Genomic DNA, 22,015 nt, shown 5'->3' on the forward strand with positions numbered 1-22,015 from the left:
GGAAAACTGCTCTAGCTGACCCTGCTTGATCAGGGGGGTTGGACAAGATGACCTCGAGATGTCCATTCTAACCTAAATGACTCTGTGATTCTGTAAAATCAGAATCATTTCCACAGTTTGAACTTCTGGTATCATTCACCACGATTTTTGCTATTTAAGTAAGAGTAAGGCACATATAGTCTTCTGTGAACAAGGCCAAACTGGTCCTTGCAGCGACACCTCTAAACTCCAGTTCTGGTTATTACATAGAAAATATGTTCTACAAGCATTTGCTAGCTTCATAATAATGGCTAATCAAAATGGCATTGGAGTTATTGTAGCTAGGTCTTTACAGAAAATTAAATTTAGACTTCAAAAGAACTGTCTGCATGCTCAAAGTTAAATGTCTCCTTAAGTGTTTTGCTTGAGGGGGGCCTGAATTACAGTGCCATTCAAAAATGTAATTACAGTTATTAAAATCATGTGTAAAGCACTGTTGATTCAATGCTTCATTGTACATGATATACGGCTATATTAATTATTTTATTAGACATCCATAATGTTGCCAATATGATGCAGTGCAGCTACCACAAAGCATTTGCTGGTTGTGGAGAGGAAACAGGCCATCTGCAAGAAAAGGCAATAACCCAAGGCTCCTCCTGGACAAGTTCTACCCTAATTGGCACACGGACCAGAGGAAAACATCTACGAGCCTATGGAGCTCTCCAGAGAATACTAAACAAAATTACAAGCCCTCCCACTCTACACTTTGTCCTCCTCCTCAGAGGACAATGAGAAGGGAAACAAAATACAATTTACTTTAGCCTTGTTTTCCACTTTATTTGACATTATGGGTCACCTGATATATTATTATTTTTTCACATCTCCTTCTCAAAAAATTTTTAAGAGTTCAGTATAAACAGAGAATGCCTGACTTGTTACATGTCTGTACAGTGTTACCATTTAACAATCCCATGAGATTTTATGCCCACAATATAGACTCTCCATGTTGGGTATATCGCATCTCTTTGATAGGATTTTTTTTAGAAAAGCTCAGGTTATACTCCCAAACACAACAGTGGGTCGAAAGGTCTGTGGTAGAGAGCCTGATAAGGATTCAGAAGCTGAGCTGAATTCATTTGCAATGTTTGGTTTCAAAGGCTGCTGAGTATATTATGCTATAGTAGGATTAAGTAAATGTCAGGTTGCCTAGAGCTCTTGCATAGGTATGTCTTCGATTATTACTCAAATTTAAATAAACAAATTTATATTTACTGTACCTTCAGCTGAAGCACCAAGTCCATGCAGTATTTGCCAAGAGGGTTTATGTCATTCAAGATGAGTGCAATTATAATATCAATCCCATTAGACTCATGGGTGGCTATGCAAGTCTGCAAAATAAGAGAAGGGAGTTGGAGGCAAGGGGGCGATGGAAGGAAGGAGGGGGGAAAGAGGGACACAGGACGGGCAGAGGGAGGGAGAGAGAGAATATGCACATCAGCAAATTCCCCAAAGAAAACCCCCACAGAATTTGAAGGACCTTGTAACAGTAATGAACCTCCCAGCCAAAGCAGAGCAGCCTGAAAACAGGTCACAAGAGGTGCCGGAGGAGACCTGTGTAGTACATAACTAACCCCAGCACTGCCAGCAGTGAAGTACACAGCTGGAACAAAGGTGGTGTAAGCTAAAATACTCTTGCAGAGAATCATGCAGGGTTTGGCACCAAGTGGTACAAGTTAGAGACAGCAGCCCACAGGAATGCTGCCAGATTCAGCTGAACACACATCCAGATACATAAAAGACATGCCTGAATGGAAGCACAATCAAATTTGCAGTCAAATTCTTAATTTGCATTCAGCAAGCATCATTAATATTGCTGTTATAGCATGAAGTGTTTGCAAAGATTAAGGTTTTCTACATGCATCTGGACACGTCCTGCACAGGAGGACATTTGTGGTCATGGAATTCAAAACTGTTATTATGACCAATGACACTTCCCAAACGCTTTTACAGCCTTGTAAATAAGTGTCAGTTATACAAGCCTATGGTATGTTTTTCTAACAAGTTTATAGGACAATAGGACAGGAAAAATTTTCCAGAAAGACAGAGAGGAAAAAATGAAAATGAGAGTGTGGAGCATTTGTCTATGAAATACAATGACTCAGACTTGGAATCGGTGTAAACAAGCATAACTCAAATCCCGAGGACTTCCCAGCAGGTAGGTCTAAGTAATAAAGTGTAACTAATCATTCCCTTTCACTATCAGTGTTCCTCAAGTAAACTTCTTGGAGAACAAGTTAACTTGAAACAGATTTTTTTCTTCCATCTCCAGTCCTGTAATATTACTTTTTTTACAGATTTTTTTTCCCCCACCCATTAGTGAATCAAATGTGACTGTTCAAAATTTAATCCACTGAAGGATTTGTTTGTTTGTTTTTAAAGTATTAAGTAAAGGCTGTTGATTACCAGCAATAGCAACAGAAGCACTCTGCACTTCATTTCTGCATGTTAATGAAGTAGCATTAATACTGCATGGTATTTCTTTCGGTATTTCTAGTATCAAGAATAGATAATCTTTGTAATTTCACCCACCACAATATTCCCATTGCTAATCCATAGTAAAAATTCTGCAATTTCATCTACTACAGTTCTCTTCAGATAAAATATAGCAGCATGTAACTACATTCTTTACCTTTCTACACTACCTAAGCAGGGCACTCTAGAGGAATCTACCAAAAGTCACAGCTATATGACTTGAAAAGACTGCATCAAGCAAGGCACAGAAGATTAGAAGTGTGATTTTTAGTCTTGTCCATTTCACTATTGATATCACAACTAAAGATGCTGACAAGTTAAGAACACCGAATGGTTTACAATAAGCACACAGTTACCATACATCCAGGCATATTCTTCTGCATCCACAAGTTATTTGAGCCCTACCTGATTTTCATGGCATGGACCTTGGCAATATTCAGTCAAGCTTTCCAGCGTCTGGTTCACAAGAGCCACATTCCTCTCATTTATGTAAAGCCCCAATAAGCCCAGTCCACCTGTTGTACTTCCACAGATACAGTCCAAAAACTGAAGGGTCTCACAAACAAGGTTGTAATTTGTTTTATTGTTCTGATGTCTTAAAAAATTCTGGTGAATGGAGAAAAGGAATAACAAAAAGACAAGAGAGTCAAGTCAAACACACAGTCTTTTTCATGAAAATGTTAAAGGGAATAATTTATGACCATATGACCAGCGTACCTTAGGTACTGCAGAAAATATATTATGCCTTAGTGCAGCAGTTGAGAACCATTATCTGATTAGATCAGGAGAGATAGAAGGGCTTAGGAAAATGAACTTTGCAAACATCCACACTGGCATTCTGCTGGCATTCCATATCTTCTGCTGGCCTTAAATGTCTTATATATGTCCCACATATATACCCCATCAATCTTTTCATTACAACCCTTCTCTTGGAAGCTTCTCAACCCCCAGCAGAGCAGGCATAGTGGCACATTATGACTGCTCCTTGGCAGTGTCAGTACAGAATGGTAGCTCAGTTCAAACCACCCTAAGGGAGGCTGCTGGACACAGCACTGAGGGATATTTGCAGGAAATTCATTTTGCAAAGGTTGCTATGGGGACAGTAATTTCTACCAGAGGAACTGATTAATAACAGGGACACATGTAGCATCTTAAAGCCTTCAATCATAATGCCCAGGGAAAAAAGTAGTACCCAAACTTTGCCCAGAAACTTCCTGTGGTCTCCAAGCCCATGGTAAGCAACCCACCATTTGTGCACAGAAACCATACTACTAGGGACATTTAGACAGACCTCAATTCCATGTGGCTAAGCTGTGGTCCCAAGGAATTCTGAGGACATAAACATGGGCTCAACCAGATCTTGGAAGCCATTCTTGAAAAGGGTTATTTTACGACTTGGACCAAAAGAAGAACATTCTAGACACTCCCGTTCTGTAATAGGAGGCATGCACAGGTGTGTTTTTCTTCCCCTATGAAATTCCAGCTCCTGTAATACTTCTTTTGAAGCTCAGCTCAAAATCACTTTACCTGGAGCTCTCGGTTGTGGTTCTCGCACAGCAACTGAAGAAATCTCAATATTGGCTGCATGATTGCTATGGCAGGGCTCATGATTGCTTCTTCCGTGGATTTCTCTTCTGCATTTGCAGCATCTGTTCCTGAGCCCATAAGATCTATTTCTGGGTCCATTTCTCTTCTATACACAGAGTAAGCCTTGGACGTTGCTGAAGATGCTTCTGTTAACTGCCCTTTCATACCCTCTTTCAGATGCAGGGTTGAATCCTTTACTGAAAACAAGATAATTTTCCTTCATTTTTGAAACTCTTTCTCCTCATTCGATTAAACAATAAGAAAACAATAATAATGAATGCAAGTTTTTCTTTGTTGGTGCCTAACTTTTCAAAGACCTCTAGGCAACTTACAAAGAATATCAAAGCAACATTCATGCAGGGATAGCATGTTCCAATTAAACCACAAACCAGAGTGAAACAGAACATTAAAACAAAAAGCCCTACTATTTCTCTCCCATATACAATAAATGATGAGAACAATGGAAGGACCACAGGGTGGGAAATCGGTTCCTGCGCTTGCTCTTGTGAAATAGCCCCATTAGCAGCAGCCTCTACTTCTGCTTCTCTAAAAATATGTTTCTATATCTTCTGCTGGCATTAAGTGTTATAGCTTCACTGATTTCATCAAAGGTACTTCCTTTAAACCAGCTTAAGAGGTGGCGTATAATTTAGAGAAAAACAGGCAGAAGATGCAAATTAACAATGATTAATAGTAAAGCTTACTGATCAATGCAGCATAGTATCAGTGGTGCAGTACACGTGCTTTGAATATAATCTACTTCTGCCCTTGTTTACATGGCTGCATCTTTACCTCTCTTTTTGGGAACAGATACAGTCAGGTCACTATCATCATCTTTCTTTTTGCTCCCCAAATCAATCGTATTCACTGTCACTGTTGATCGTATCTCCTGCTGAGCAGCTTTCATGCGGTCATACAGGACTTTAAAGAATTTTTCTGATTTTTTTTGCTCCTTCAGTTGCTGGTAAGTCGAATACTGCAAAAAAAAAATATATATTCTCCAGATATCAATCTTCTAAGAAGAATAAATGCAGAAATACACTATTTTTTATGAAACAAATGATGAATAATTACTTCACTTACACAAAACAAATATCGGTCACTGCCTGACCTGTTCTTTCACAAGTGATATAGTGCTGCTAACAAAGATTGATGATAACATTTTAAAATTTGTATAAACTGGTGAAGACTGCTATTTGCAATCTTTAAAATGTCACAATATTACACCTAAAGTTAAATTACTTGGTGACACTCTCCATTTCTCCAGGCATTCTAGAGTTATGGTATTCCACCTATAAGTAATAGTGAAAAGTAACTGTTATTATGTAACAATAAGGAGAATCATGAACGTGTAACATTATAGCTTAGACTGTGTACATTCTTTGTACTTCACACAGAATGGAAATTGATATTTTAGGTTATTAAGCCCAGTCTCTTAGCATTACTGTCAAGCTGGTTGAGTATAATTTTCAACAGTTCACAAAATCAATCTTAAAGTAACAGCCTTTTACATCCCCTAACAACTCATTTTAGAACACTGCAACAAAATTTCCCTTCTTTAACATTTTCTGGACACTCTCTGAGGGTCACATAAATCTTTATCTTTTTTACAGAACAAAGATACAAGAAGGGATTCTTCTCATCTGACTTTTATACTCTTGCAATGAGGTGTAAGTTGGTAACTCAGGCTCCCTTCATAGGCAATGTTGAGATATGCAGGGAAAGATTCACACCACCCCGCCCCTCTCATGATATCTCTGCTGATCATAGAGTAAGAATAAACAATAATTTATTTGACTAAAGTTGAGTTAGAGGGCATCATCCACAAAAACTAGAATCTGTAGTTTAAAGCAGTTATTTTCTATGGAATGGGGTACCAGTCTTCTCAAATGGACAGTTTTTCTCTCTTTGGAGATTTTGATTAATGTCCCTACACATTTCCAAAACAAAACACTTTTTTTTTTTTTTTTTTTGCTATTATAAACATGAAAGTATTGCAATTTTTAATTTTGCAAAGAGAAATACGAAATAAATGGAAATAATGCTTGTATGGCAAAGACCAGATTAAAAGAAGCACTGTGCTACACAGAAGGGGACAGTTAAAAAATGTTGTATTCTGTTGAAGAGTCTACACTATCAGATATTACATAGTAACAGGGCACATTTACATTTGTATTATAGGGACACTTATTATAGTAATAAACTTTTCACAGAACTCACAGCAAAAAGGTTCTTTTTACTTGTCTCCAGACTACATGCATTTGAAAATCAATACATGAATAAGTAAATAAGTACCTGTGTTTGTGTATTTCCACCTTCAAGCAATGCAATACCAAGCAAAATGCCTTCTGAGAAAATTCTGTCGTTTTTGGTGTTTACTATAACATCTATGACTAGTTCTGATGCACCTTCTTTATCCAGAAGGCACTGAATATCACACATTGTTACCCCAGACTTATCTGAGTCTTGTCCTGAAAATCCACCTGCAAATTACACAAACACATACCACTCATGTTTGTTTCACATATGTATATGAAAATGAATCTATTAGTAATAATCACTTGTCTCACGCACACAGCAGCAATGTAATATATTTAATTTTGCAATTCTGTTTGAGGCAAAATTCCCCTTGATACAAACAAGATTTTTGTGTAAAACTGCAATGTTTGGCTCCAAGAATAAGAAATAAAACAAAACCTTGAACCACTGTTCTGTAGTGATATTCAGACAATAAACAAGTTGGAAATTACAAAGATTTGTCCACCAAACCTCTTCTTTAATTGCACTGTTGCATACACTAAGCTGTGTGTATGGTCAGTGCTCTGAGACCACTTTTAAATCTGCTTTTCAGCCTCAGACATAATCTACACAAAGGTTGTGTACCGGTAAATGCACTCTGGTTATGGGTATGACCTCCCAGCTATATGCTTTTGCTGGTGTAACTCCTAGACCATTAACATCACAATGATGTTCTTTAAAAATAGAGACTTCAGTTAATCCAAATTAAAGGTGCAGTTTTAAGGAATTTTGTTCAATTGTATTAGCTTATTAAACCAATCACCTTTTATTATCACAGATTGCCATTTTCCCTCCTATAATTACTTCAATATAGATGTAACTGCATCTGCTTCCGTAGGAAAAACATAGTACTGCTTTAATCAGTCAGTACTACTTTTATGAAAGCGACTGAAACTGTTCAGACTTTGTGATGAAGCCATACACGCACTCACACATATATACATACACACACCTTTTAGACAAGAGCACTAAAAAAATAGTAAATCTTTACTTTCCTGTTCGTTGGGGAGAAAAAAAAAATGGTGTACAGGATATTAAAACTGCAAATATCTCCAGTGTCTACACAGAAACAGTCGAAGAGGATCAGTTGGGCAACATTTGGAAATGCCTGCAAACCTGGGCATGCCTTTAACACAGTCTGAAAATGCAATGGCGAGTATTAGGACCTGGCTCTATACCTAGCTTCTGTCCCATTTCCTATGACATATGTTAGTTTGGGTTTTCTTAAAAACCACCCTGCAATAGCAGAATCATGCAAAAAATTAGGTTATAAGGGACCTACAGAGATCACCTACTCAAACTTCCTGCTCATGGTAGTCAGAGCAAGTTCATCAGAGGCTTGTCCAGTGAAGTTGTAATGAGAACTGACACATTCTGCAACCTCTCAGGGAAATCTATTCCATTGCCTAGTCAGTATCTTTGTGAGATGCTTTTCCTTATATCTTTTTTTTTTATTCATATACCAGTAAAGGATCCAGAATGTAAAAAATTTTGTTAGTTTCTAGAAACAGGAACATCTTTGTTCAGATGCTTTGTGCTTTGCTGGATTTCTGGAGATGGATTTACCGGCAAATTAAAATGGTATTACAAATTGGATCTAAACTGAATGATTGACTGGGGAGCACGAGGAAAGTCTCTACTTCTGTACCACAAAATGCACACCAGCCATCTGAGACGAGTCCACGCAACTTAAAAATATGAAAAGTCTGATATTACCTTTCTTCTAACTGGTTACAGAATGTGTTTGGTTTATTTATTGACCGAATCCCTGGAGCACTTCCAACGTGCCTATTAGAAAAAAAATGGTGCTGCCAATTTCATGCTCTTTAAATGATCTGTGCGGATTTACCTCCCACTTGTGCAGTTTTGCTGTAGCTGGCAGACAGAGGCCCATTCATACCACTTCCATATTCTCCTTTAAAGTAGCGATGTAGGAGTATTTTCCTTAAAGTGTTGCCCTTTAAGAGAAAGATAAAAATAGAAGAAATCAGAGTTGTGGTCAACTTCCTTTGTTTGAAAAGCAAGGTGTTTAACATAGATACATAATTGATTAAGTCTTTCTGTGTTAATTAGTAAGCATACAAACAGTAAATGTTTCCAGAAAACAAACACCTAATGGTCTTATCTAACAAATCTCATGGGAAGAATTCTAAAACACTGTTGTATAAACCTTCTTTGAAGTTTCTTTTAAAATTGATTATAAATCAAATATCTCCACCTCAATAACTTTTTACTGGCTAAAGTAAGATGTGTATATTGAAACAAATTCTACAAAGTGCCAATGCTCTGCAGTCAGTCTTTGTGCCCTACCCTGCCATGGCAGTACTTTCTTCCTATTTTCTGCAGCTGAGTAGAATCACTCCCTTTTCTCTGATCTCAGATAATCCAGCTGATCATCTGAAAGAAGCCACATCACATGAAATATTAAAACAGAGATATGACATTTGATAGAGTAGCTTAAAAAGCATTCTCTGTATCTCCTTGTTCCTTTACTTCCAAAATCACAACCAGTCAAAATTTGCATGCAGCTCTCTAAAGATCTCCCCGTTCATTTTGCCTATGTTCTGCAACACAACACACATTGACTTAAGAGTGGGGGGTATCAATTTCTTCACGTTCTAATTTTGCCTCCAGTCTCCTGGGAACACCTGCAGTCAACATTCAGCTTTACAGAGGCAGTAGGTGACACAGCAACTGCAGGTATATGTGTAACCTAAGATTTTATAAAGAAAAAAGTATGGCAATGTCTCTGATGATTGGGGAAGGGGAAAAAGTGCTCATTTCAACAGCTTGGCAGCAGAACGAGATGACTTCTTCCTTACTTTTAGTCATCTACTGGTTTTAATGAAAAACAGTTCTTAAAAACATGTGCACCAGAAGCAACCTCAGTACTTGCCAGCTCACCAGTGCATGCACATTAGTGCAGCAGTCAACTTTCAACTGAAACATCTCTGTGGCCACCACATACAGCAAGCAGTGGGGAAGTAAGCCCCAGAAACACCTCAAGAAGCACTGCTCACACTCCCACTTGTCTTAACTTAGCAGTATTTCCAAGAGCAACTACATGCCACAGTGGAGCTTCACTGCTTCGTGGACCTCAAGGACAAGGAAGTTGTCCACCTCCAACAAGTGCCAGAATGCAGTATTCTCTGTGCAGCCTGACAACGCAAACCAACCATTCCTTCCTATTTCTTGTATTGACGTTTTCATTTGATAATAGTCTATACAGAGTTCCCTCAAATGGCCAATGAATGTGCTAGGCCTATAGTAAATTATCAAAAGCCACAAATACAGTTGCTGCAAGAAAAGGCATCACCTACACACCTGTGATGCCAGGGAATTTATTAGGTAGACTTCCCAGGTGAGCTTAAGCAACCATGCTCTATGCTACAGAGGATGACAAATAACCAGAAGTCTCTCAGGATTTATAGAGAGAGATTTCTTCCCAGCCTAGTTTGTGATGGAGTTCAACCCTGCATGTATGGACAAAGTACAATAACCAAGTTCATAAGAGATCTTGAAATGGCGAAGTGCAGCAGCTCCTCCTGCTCAACATCCTGCCTCTACCTGTGACCAAACTCCAGTGTCTTAGAGGAAAGTGAACCTCTTCCTCATCTTCTGAAGAAAACAAATGTGTTAGTGAAGAGAAAAAAGTTCCCATGAGAGCTGATGAACATGGGCTAAGAACCAGGATGAAGTCCCTTTTCAAACTTCCTCAGGCATATATATCATACAATTGTAAAACTGTATCACACAAATAGGATCAGAGAGCTGAAACACTTCCTAACTCCAGACGAGGACCCAATGCAGAATGGGCACTGCATTGAGACAACATCTTTTAATCAGAAAGGCTGGTATTTGCCATACTACTTCATTAACAACTCAAGCTTGAGGCAACATCCTCAACCAGCAATCTATGTAGTCTGTTGACGATCAACAGAGTGACACAGTAAATCATATAAACAGCCACAGTGCACAAGAAACACCAAAAGCCATCTCATTATAGTTAAGAATAATACCCATGGTCACAAGCTTAATTGTTCAATCAAAGCAGCCTTTATTTTATCAGGAAGAATGTTTTAGATCATGAAATAGCATTTGACTAATAAAATGAATGATTTTGCACTTTGGTCTTACTGCGTGGAAGCGAGTAAGTGTTGGCCCATCTCAGATCTTCTTCCTGCCTTGTGACTTTCAAAGAAAAGGGAATACAGCTCCACCCATACCCAAACTAAGGCATGGATTTCACTTCTTGTCCCAAGGAGCAAGTCTTAATTATTAACATTCCTGCTGTCTCTCACTCCCTCCATCTGTCTCTCAACCTCCCACAAATCCAGACTACACTTAGAGTTCTCAGAGGCCAAAGTATCAAAAGTCAAGGACATCACGTTTGAAACACAGGAATGTGATGGAACCTCTGCCTTGCCTGACAGCTGTGCCAAAAACATGCCCTCAGACTCGGCCCACGTATTTGCAAGCTTGGGATCTTCATCCCCTTTGTAATGACCTCGGGTAGCCATATAACTTCCCTGAGCCTTCTGAAATTAGCAGCCACTTGGAGACCAGAAGTGCCCAGCAGTATGAACCAGACCTGAGAAACACTCAAATGCTCATGCAATGTATCAGAAACACCTGTCACCTCCAGCACGCAACTGTGTGAGGCACCATGCTAGAAAATGCTGGAAAGACCCTGCTCCCAGAAAGAATGCCAGTTCTGCTGGGGTAGGTGTCTGGGTGTGCTTTTACGGGAATATCAGAGAACGTAGTCAAGAACAGCCCCATCACGTGGACAAGACAAACTACTGCCAGGGCAAGTGAGACAGCCAAGGCATTGATGTACCCATAAACAGTTTCCTAACTCAGTACAGCCACAAAATTAATATTGCCCAGAAGCAAGTGATTGCAGCAGTACCACGAATAAGCAGTTTGCAGCAACTATTACTGACACTCGCATTACTGAAGCAGAGGACAAAAATAAAAGCACACGAGGCAAGCACAGTGTTATCTTTCTTGACTCGGTTTCTACACATGGCAGAAACCCTGACCTTCCAAGCCAAATCCCTCCCTTTCTGGCTACAATACACTTTCTTTTATACCTCTTATTAGGGTATGGAAATGTCATGTAAACATCACTCAGCTGACTGCAATCCTTCTATAATGGCTAGAGCGTTGTATAGCTTTGAAAAAAAACACAATGAAATATAACAGTCTTATTGTTACCCATGAATACCACTGTATTGTCTGTAACAAAAGCTAGGATAAAGACTGAGTACACAAGAAAGCAACAACTGGTTATTGTTGTTGCAGTTTTAAATAGCTAGCGATTGACAGACAAAAGTTTCCAATAGGGAAAAATTATTCCAATAGGAACATGTAGACACAAACAAATCATGTCTTCTCACTACGTATTTCATTATACTAGTTGGTCTTCGAACTCGATTTAAATGCCTTGATACAACAGTTTATTTGCTTTCCTCCTCCAAGCCTGCAAAAGGCTGGTTCCACATAAGGATGGGGTGTTCAGTGTGGGGAAGCTACGGCTGAGAAATGTATGTAGGGCTTAAAATGGATATCTGCTTCAGCACGACCTCACCGTGTAACACTGCCAAAAATAATTTGTCCTGTCTTATGTAACTTTGCACACTTCTTAAGGAATTGGAACGATATTTATGATGTTCAGAACGCTGAACTAGATGATCTGGTGATCTCTTCTGGTTGTCACTGTATGTTAAAATAATGAAGTAGAAATGCTCAGATTATTGGTGATATCACAGAAAAGGCAGCCACATCCATCAGATCTTTCTATGATTCAGTGGGTGATCTTCTGCATATATCCCAGTATTAACCCAGGAGGACGCATGAAAATTAGGCATATTAAATCTTCAGATTTTAATAACTTACAGTCCACAAAAGAGGAGCTGACTGGAATCTCTGATCTGCTAATACAGTTTTTCAGAAACTTTGGAACAGAAACAAAATTCTAGAGAACGGGGAGAAATCTAATGTGCAATGACACGCTTATAGTACATGGGAGTTTGGGATACTAGTTCTGGGAACAACTACGGAATGGCTGACTTTGAGCTTTATTAATACAAAATTAAAGGAAGCTGCTACAAATCAGCAGCAGTTATAATACTGGCATCATGTTGTTATAATTGCCTTAACACCGGTTTAAGAAAAATAGACCGTCTCAAACTCCTATTCTTCTCTGTTTTGCAAATGATAAAAAAATCTCACTCTGATTGGCAAAGCTTGGTAAACTGGTGGTGTGACATAATCCTGTAAGGCAAAATTTCTGGTTAAAGCAAGAAATCATAAATGAGTGCATGGGCTTCTAATAGGCAACCCCACAAAATATTTATTGTCTGCCAGATTTGTTTTTTCAATGAAATGGAAGACTACAGGAAATAATTATTAGTAGCCTTTAGAAAGGACACAAGAAGAAAAGAGGATGAGGTCAAGCCACCGGTAACAATTTAGGTGTCATTTATTTAAAGGACTAGAAGAAAACAATATGAGCCTCATTATGTCCAAAATTCTGTACATCTAGTTATAGGCATAATACGAATAAAACACTGAACACACAAAAAAATGACAACTCTCCAAATCACACAATTCTGGAAAGAATAGCATGAGCAATTATGAAGGATTCGTAAGACTATCTTACTTCTATACATGCAGGGGCACGTTACTGTAGGAATAGTGCATCACAAGTTGGTGTGCACAGTTCAAGAAGAACACTGACAAATAGGATTAGGTTTGAAGAAGGTCCACGAGAGTGATTAAAGAATAAAACATGCCTTCTCATCAGAAATTCAAGGTTTTCAATTTACTCAGCTTATCAGTCTAAACCTGAACTTCATGAAGTCCATTTCTGATTATCTAGACGAGAAATACTATAACAGATGAGTTCAGTCGACAAGATGAAGGTGTAAGACACACTGGTAAGAAGCTGAAGACACAGAACTTCAGCAAGAAAGGAGGTAGAGGAGGCTGGGGTTTTCAGTTTGTGGGTTATGAATTTTATTTTTATTTTATATAACAGTAACGGCATTTAGCTCCTGGAACAGCTTAAGAAGAGGTGTGATAGTCTCTGTTGCTGACAGTTACTAAATCATAACTAGGTGGCTTCTCAGACAGAAACTATTTGAAGATCTTGTGGTCTACATTAGGAGAACAAGCCTGGTGACAAAAATATGTCATCTCACATAATCTATGAAGACATCATGCCACTTTTTCCTGTAGTAAATATAGATGAGGTTAGAAGCCTGGCTTTCTATGAAGGCTGTTTAAAAACATCTACTTCCACAAGTTTCTTCTCATCATTTATAAATGAAATTTCTACTCTGCTCAGACTGAGTGTCTGCTTCAGGATGATTTTTTGTGGGTTTTCACCCACTTTCACATTATTTTGTTCCCTTATTCCTTTGGAGACTGAATGTGGTAGAGAAAGGATAAGTTTTGCGCAAGTGGCTTCTGTGAAGATAGCAAGTATGCAAGTTTTATAACCTTTTAAATTATGATTCAACCTGCTCTTGAAATGTAAGATGGCACAGACATCTTCTCATCTCCAAAATGGATCAACGGAGGCACACAGCTACCACACACACAACATTGCACAAGCACAAGCTTGGAAGAGAGCCCCAGCATCTTGACTCCTACTATGTCCACAAAGTGGAAAATTTCTGTCTTCATGATGCCAGCGGCTTCCAGGGGGCTCACGCACCGGGGGAGGCTGTTTGTTTTGGGGGGGTGTTTGTTTGTTTTTACACAGAGTGAGCTTTTCCCTGGTTTTGATCTTTTTGCAACAAGATGTTTTCATAGCCAACTGATAGTTGAAACTGATATATTTTCACGGGTAAAATATGACACCCAACAGCAGAGTTATTTGCACACTGAGACATTTATTCACCTCAGGGGAAAAGCACTTTTAAATATGAGGTTGGGTCCAGCTGGTGTCCAGCTCTGCTTCCACCAAAATCAACAGGAGATTTGCCAGCAACTTCAGCAGGAGAAGGAGCACACACGTACTTGCCTGGCAAAAGTTTTTATACAACTCTAAAAAGAAGAAAACAAAATATGCACCAGACTTCATGACAGTTCTCCTAGGAGAGCAGAACTGGCCACCCACACCTCTCAGCTGTCTCTCATTAGGCAGAGACGCCCCACATTTTAAATGTGCCATTGTTCAATCCTACATAAATCTGGTATTAATCCCACTTGTCTTAATACAAAATGCCCACATCACAAACGCTAACTGCTAAACCTGAAGTTGGAACTAGTGCAGAGATTCATTAACAGGTTCAGATAAAATGAAGAACCACAAGCATGACCCTTCTCTAAAACCAAACTAAAGTGGTTTAAAGAAGTAGCTCAATTTTAGAAGTCTTTCAAAACTTCTTTCATTTTCAGCTCCAGGTTCCATAGAAAGCTGGAAGCTTAAGTGCCAAAATATTGCAAAACAAATGCTATTGCCAGTGTATTTTCAATATGGGTAGTGAAAAGAATACTGGACACATTGCAAGAGAACGAGTTTTTGCCTGGTGACTGTCCGATTTTGCACCCTGAAGAAACTCAGGAAAATGTCATCTTAAAGATTGTGTTTTGGCAGTATCTCTAAAAGGTGTTCCCACTATGAATACAGCAGAAAAGAAAAACTGTTTGGATTAGTGAAAACCTCAGCATTGGGGCATTCAGACTTAGACTGAGAAGACAACATTTTAAAAATACAGTTTGATTTTGTATGTTATAAAATTTTACCACTGGCCCACAAAATATTACTAGTTGTCAATTTCTTTTTTTTTTTTTTTGGTCCAAATATGGGGTCTCTACATATATATGTATACATTTGTATATATAGAACAGTTCTTTGTTGCAGGCAAGTATTACTGTTAATATCTGTCACTTGTCCTGTTGCTCATTTGTTTATATGGTTTCCACCTTAGTCATAAACTGTGCTCTTACAAAACAGATCATGTTTGCACCTATGTAGTTTTTCCTTTGCAATTCTCTCCAGTACAAGACAAAGCACCGAGACACATAACGACCCAAGTTCTCCACCACTGAAAGAAAACAATGTAAGATTTGATCATGATTATTCAGAAGCATTTATGACTGCACCATCAATAACACACTGTAGAAAAAGACCAGCATAATTTTCAAAGAGTAAAATTATCTAACTCTTATGCTGCAGGGGGTAAACTTTCAAAGTGATGCACAGAGAGTTATGCACACAAATCCTATTATTTGTTAACAGGATTTCTGTGTGGAACTCCCCACGCTTTGCAAGAAAAAAATCACTCCTAAGTGTCCTAATGTGAATATTTACCAAAACAGACACTTAATTTCCAGATGCATACTTACGAGTACTACTGTGCTTTGACGTTTTAAGAGCAATCTGAAACACGTAGCTAGGGAAAAATAATACAAGTGGCCAAATAGTATTTTCATTACATTATTCTGTTTCACAATATTACTATTATGTTGAACTTCAAAGCCAAAGCATTAGAGATACCCGATTTACTAGATAAGGGATGCACTGCGGGCATACTGTCTATCCTATTTTGAATTAGATATGCTAGGATCTTCACTTGATGGCTCAGGATTTTCAAAGTGGCTCAGGGGACACTTCTGTATTTCAGTGTTTCACCTGCATACTTTTACCCACGACTAGTTCCACTGATTTCTCAACTTCAACCTCTTCTACTAGTAAAGACTGCTGAAGACAGAATAGAAGTTCAGAATTTGTTCGGAGGTGTTCCAGATACTCAGGTCACCACTTATGTTTGAAGGTACATGTACATTTTCTAAACCAGGTATCAGGATTACGTTGCAATTCAGGTCACCAGGCCTCTGGAAATGTTTAAATGGATTTGCCATGAGTTCTGCATTGCATCAATACCAAATGAGTACTTCATGGTTTGGGATTTTACTGTGGAAATGCCATTAAACTGCCACCTGTAGCACTTTTTCCAATATATACAAATGTGTCCAGCTAATACTAATTACTCCGCTAAAACTGCTTTGTATGCCTGTATTATTGGGGAAAAAAAAAAAAAAAGATTGTGATATTAAAAAGTGCTAATCCTCTGTATTTACTACCTTGCAAAATCATGACAGGATGCATCCCTTGCCTCAAAACAACCCCTCATCAAAACCAACCATTTTTCCTCTAATGACACTCATTCCTGCCTGAATGCCACAACATTCGGTAGATGAAACTGCTAGATTCTGTCCTATGATCTACAGATGTGCTTTTGACAACAACCAGCAAGCTCAGCTGTAGCGCCCCAAGAACTAGCCTGACAAAGCGACCAACATGCCTGATGCTTCTGAGAAATGCCCCTTGCATTCTTAGATGAAAACAGATGATGAATTACTGCTGATTTCTCAGACCTCAGGCATTAAGGAGCAAACCAACTCTGTGTGTGTCTACCTCCAAGTATACTTGCATTTTTAGGTGCCTGAAGACTGTACAAAATCAGGCCTATAAACAGCTGAAAATGAAAGACCTGAATTTACATTCTTGAAAGGCCAACATACAAAGCTGGGCCAAGTGAGTTTGTGCTCCTACAGTCTGGCACAGACTATGGCTACTGCCAAGGAAAACAGCTGGTCAACACACACTTAAGCAACTCCTATCCATGCAGCAAAACTGGAGCAAGCTAAAGAAAGCTAAATGTCCAGGGCCAGAGCAATGTTTAAACTGCCAGTGTTATCAAATGTATATGGAAACACAGTCTTAGCATCTACCTTGCTGCAAAATGAGCACACAGCAGCCTGGATAGGATCAAGATACAGCATGAGATGTCCTTAGTGCTAATTGCAGTGATTAGCAGATTCTCCTTTTGCTCTACACTGCACAGCATGGCAAAGAAAACAAATCATCTTCCTCCATTCCTAAGCAGAGAACAATTCCCAGCCACCGCACTGATTTGGCTGTATCTATGAAATGAGGAGGCATTCAGACTAACAGAAAAGTAGAGCAAAGTTAGACAACACTATAAATCCAGCACTTGGTCTTTATTAGCTATCCATTTTGACAGAGATAACTTTGAAGGATTTATAATTCACGCTGTTTTTTTAAAAAAGTAGTAGTTTTAATAAGTTTCTAGTAAACTTAATTGAGTCTCCCAATTCTACTCCCCTTTTCATGATAGCTGGAACTTTAAGCTTAGCACCTAGAGTTATGTGCTTGTATGAAAATTCACATTCACATGAAAAACAAAAGAAAAAGCCAACTAACTACACCCCCCACACAGATAATTTCTAGAGTCCCTGGCCCCAGAAATAGTACTTGGAAATGTGAAATCTGTGTGGCCAGATCCAGAAGGCCAGAGAAACAAAAAATCCCAAACCAACCAAAATATGTTGTTGGGTTTTTGATCATTAAGAAACCAAATCAAAGTAATTTCATTATTTTTAGGAGCCTGACTCATCACTTTGGGTGCCAGAGGTGGTAAATATCAAGTAAATGTTAAGCAACCTTTTCCAGCAGATCTGTTGATCCTGAGTGCTAAGAGGAGCTAGGATCCTTGCTACTGATGATCAACAAGGACGCAGCTGCTGACCCTGAGCTGTTGTGGCAGAGCACCACATCTCCTCTCCCTCAAAAGGCAAATCAGCACATCCACTGCCAGCAACAGAGCCCAAGCAGCTAAGAATTAATGGTGATCCAGGATTACAAGGTAAGGCTATCATAGAAGGAAAGGACCCCTTGACAAAGTACAGGAAATGGCAATCTTAAAACTAAAATGAAGTTACTGAAGATCTGAGCTCTGCTTCTGTTCTGGCAAAGGCTGCTCTGCCACGTGGAAGAGTTGGGTTCTAGGTTAACCTGAGCACTGCATTCCTCAGGCAGCTGGAATAAACATGTTTAGCAGGGTAATTCCCCAGGAATGAGGAATCAGGTCTTGGTTTAGACACTAGGTTAGGCCAAGCTACCTCAACCCCATTAATGTCCTTAAAAAGTGAGCAGGCTAAGCACCCATCCAGGGGCAGTCAGGGTATCTCCTGGCTTTTACTTAGTGATTCACAAAAATGCACTGACTTGGTGTTGGAGCTGGTCTTTCTTGCAAAATCTGAAGTTTTTGTAACAGCATCTTTTCCAAATCATAGGCAGACATTCTGATTTTTGAAGGCATCTTCTACCAGGAAAAACCTCCTTGTTTTCAAAGCAGTTTTCAATCTTCCCTCTTCAATTAGAGGTCAATATTAGCTTTCTCTATTGGAGTCTAAGATTTCATCAGTTCAAACAAATAAACCTAATAACATCCTTTGAAGAGTGCCATGGAAATAATTCTGACTCTGCATAACACTGCAGCAGAAGTTTCATAAACCGTTCCTATTAGCCAAAATTGCTGAATGAAACTGAAATGTTATTAAGAGAGTAACATTTTGTTTTTAATAACTTTCAGAGGTATATTAGCTGTCATACCAGATCTCAACAGCTTCTAAGCTGTCGTCTTATTTTAAGAGCAACAGCAATTTCTAAATGCCAAGTTTTACAAGATCAAGAAAAAGTTCTCTTCTGGGTTGAACAGGAAAAACAAAACAAAACAAAACAAATTCAGGCAACTCTGGAATTGGTTGAAAATATGACAAAAATTTGCTTGAAATTTCATCAGCTGTTCAAAGTTAGAGACGAAGACACATTTTCATGTGGCTGTCTCAGCTTTTCACATTCCCACTACTAAATGACAGATTCATGTTTATATAAAATTTAATATGCAAGCTGTTCACCCATAATATTAAATTGCCCCTTTATATTTAATATTTGCTAAAATTGCCAAGTTATTTATGTCTGAGATAAGATTGCTGCACATGTGCAGTAGCTGTTTCATCATAATATATTTTAGTGCACATTTATTATGAAGCTGTTGCTATTATAATGCCTAAATTTCTATTGCTTCCAAGGAGAAATATATTATCACTGGAATGTTCCTACATGCACAGCATGTAGCTATGGAAATACAATGTCATATGCTTCTTTAGAGCTGTTAAGTATGGCACAGACTGACGGTGAGCCTGGAGAAAACGTGCTCTGAAGGTCCTCTGACTGCAATTTTTTCTGTGTTTCAAGAGTGCTGATATCCCCATTAATGGTATCTCTCCAATAAATGCCATGCAACATCCCAACATTAGGGCTCAATGACATTATGGAAACTAAGATGAACTTTACAGTTCCAAACTGGAAATTAGACTGCACCTGTGGGTCAACCAGACAGTGCTTTGAATGGATACAAAACAGAATCCACCAACAGTCTTAGGAGCTACATGCTTCACAGCTCAGGCTATCCTGATTATTAGTAAAATCCTCTGTTCTGGATGCAGCATTGCTGATGCACTCAGGTACGAGCCCACCTGGAGTCCTGCATCCAGCTTTGGGGCCTCCAGCCTAAGAAGGATATGGACCTGTTGGAGCAGGTCCAGAGGAGGGCCATGAAGATGACCAGAGGGCTGGAACACCTCTCCTATGAAGACAGGATGAGAGAGTCAGGGTTGTTCAGCCTGGAGAAGGCTCCAGGGAGACCTTCTAGCAGCCTTCCAGTACCTAAAGGGGACCTACAAGAAAGCTGGAGAAGGACTTTTTACAAGGGCCTGTAGTGATAGCGCAGCGGGTAATGGTTTTAAACTGAAACAGGGTAGATTTAGACCAGATATAAGAAAGAAATTCTTCACCATGAGGGTGGTGAGACACTGGAACAGGCTGCCCAGAGAAACTGTGGATGCCCCCTCCCTCTAAGTGTTCAAGGACAGGTTGGATGGGGCTTTGAGCAACCTGGTCTAGTGGAAGGTGGCCCTGCCCACAGCAGAGGGGTGGAACTAGGTGATCATGAAGGTCTCTTCCAACCCAAACCATTCTATGATTAGTTAGCATATCGCTGTGCAAACCTTGTTAAAAGGTTGAATAGGGCAGGAAACAGTTTAGATGAACTTAGTGCCATAAGTGAGTTCAATGGCATAGTTTCATCTGAAGTTCTGTGTGTACTCCAAGTTGCCTTCTCCCAGAAGGCTCAGAGAGAAGTGCTGGGAGCACACACAGGTATGGAAAAACTGTGATATTAAAGATTGAGATTGTTTGCCTTGGAAAAGAGATGAAGAGGTGCGACAGCAATACAGAAACGTATACATGGTGAGGAGATGAGGATAGTGGGAATTTCTATTTCCTCTCCCACTCCAGACAGGGCCTTTAATGGAATGTAAAGATGGTCAACAAAAAAGTGATAAAGGAATACTTGTTGCCCCACACATAATTAGATGGCAGAACTTAGTACCATGGGAAGTCACAAAGGCCAAGAATTCAGCAAGACTCAAAGAGGATTTGGGCATTTCTATAGACAAGAAGCAAAACCAATTACAATACAAATGTTAAAAAAACAACTATGGGAAAGAAGACAAAATGTCATGCTTTAGGGGCCACAGATTTATGATCTTACTGTTAAGGATTATGCCAAGACTTCAGGAAGAATAGAAAACTTCAGCCCTGACTACATTGGGGATTCTTAGACCTTCTGAAGCATCTGGTGATGGCCACACAGAGAGACAGCACTCTTAATCCTCTGGTCTGATCCTCTTTGGCAATCCACATGTGTTTAAAAGAGAGCATGAAGTGTACTAAAGCTATTTGTACTGGATCCAAAAACTGGTGTGGTGCAATGTAGACTCAAGAGAAGAATTGTCTTTATGAAATCTCTTACGAGGGGACACCCAGAGCAGAGCACTACGGTGACCAAAAATATCAGCCAGAACCCTATATTGAACAGGCAAAAACCAGAATTGCCATAATAAGAAAGCACATTACCAAAATTAGTAAGCTGAGGAAACTTGTTTAAGATTTCCCTTTCTATCATATGTGTTAATTAAAAAAAAAGACATACCAGATACTCAAGAAGTCTGTTGGATATTAAGGTACGGCATAGACGTCCAGATTATCAATGGAGAAAAATTCTTGCTGATTTTCATGGTCTTTGTGTTCCAAGATGGTTCACATAAAGAAGGTCTGTATTTCATCTATCTGTCTTCATCTTTGTTTAGCGAAATACTACTGGTTTATATTAAAAACCATGGCAGGTAGAAACACCTCAGCTTTCGAACAAAAGGCAGGTTCCTAGAGAGAAGCTCTAGGCTCCCTTTTTCAGCGAGGCATTCGGTTGGTGTCGACCTGGGTACCCATGCTCACTTGATCAGCCAGGTAACTCTCTAAACCTGTCCTTCTGCCCCTGCAGATGATTTTTCTGTTCTAGTACTAACAGAGTCCAAAATACTTCATCCTCTAAGACACTAAAGAATGCCTTTGCATGGCAGAGACAGCCACAGCATCAGACTTCTCAGTTCTGATGACAGCCTATGAACACCAGATCCCTCATTTAGCCCTAAATAACACTGCCCAGAATGTCACCATTATTTAGTTCCCTTGATTAATTACAACTTTGCAATGACTTTGTTACATAAATTGGTTCCCTATACATATTGAGCGCCTTTCTGTCTCCCTGTGAGTCCACTTGATATTGAAATGGCTTTTTGACTGCTGAGGATTGAGTGTCACTTACGTAGATGCCTCTGCCTAAATACTTAATGTCCTCCTCTGGCCTAAAATTCACTATATGCAGAAACA

The 22,015-nt window shown here is 39.2% G+C and overlaps 1 protein-coding gene across 8 annotated transcripts in view; it reads right to left on the minus strand.

Annotated features, from left to right (window-relative positions):
* Positions 1-22,015, minus strand: part of ITPR2 (inositol 1,4,5-trisphosphate receptor type 2) — a 268,651-nt gene that overhangs the window by 72,121 nt on the left and 174,515 nt on the right. For all 8 annotated transcript variants that reach the window (XM_065032515.1, XM_065032506.1, XM_065032510.1 and 5 more), the window contains 6 exons: positions 8,249-8,357; positions 6,397-6,584; positions 4,894-5,077; positions 4,042-4,298; positions 2,920-3,120; positions 1,260-1,370 (listed from right to left, as the gene is read on the minus strand). In XM_065032515.1, coding sequence (XP_064888587.1) covers positions 1,260-1,370; positions 2,920-3,120; positions 4,042-4,298; positions 4,894-5,077; positions 6,397-6,584; positions 8,249-8,357 — 1,050 coding nt within the window. The remainder of the gene's footprint in view (positions 1-1,259; positions 1,371-2,919; positions 3,121-4,041; positions 4,299-4,893; positions 5,078-6,396; positions 6,585-8,248; positions 8,358-22,015) is intronic.

Source organism: Columba livia, chromosome 1, assembly GCF_036013475.1.
Source record: "Columba livia isolate bColLiv1 breed racing homer chromosome 1, bColLiv1.pat.W.v2, whole genome shotgun sequence".
In the NCBI taxonomy this organism is placed as follows: Eukaryota; Metazoa; Chordata; class Aves; order Columbiformes; family Columbidae; genus Columba; species Columba livia.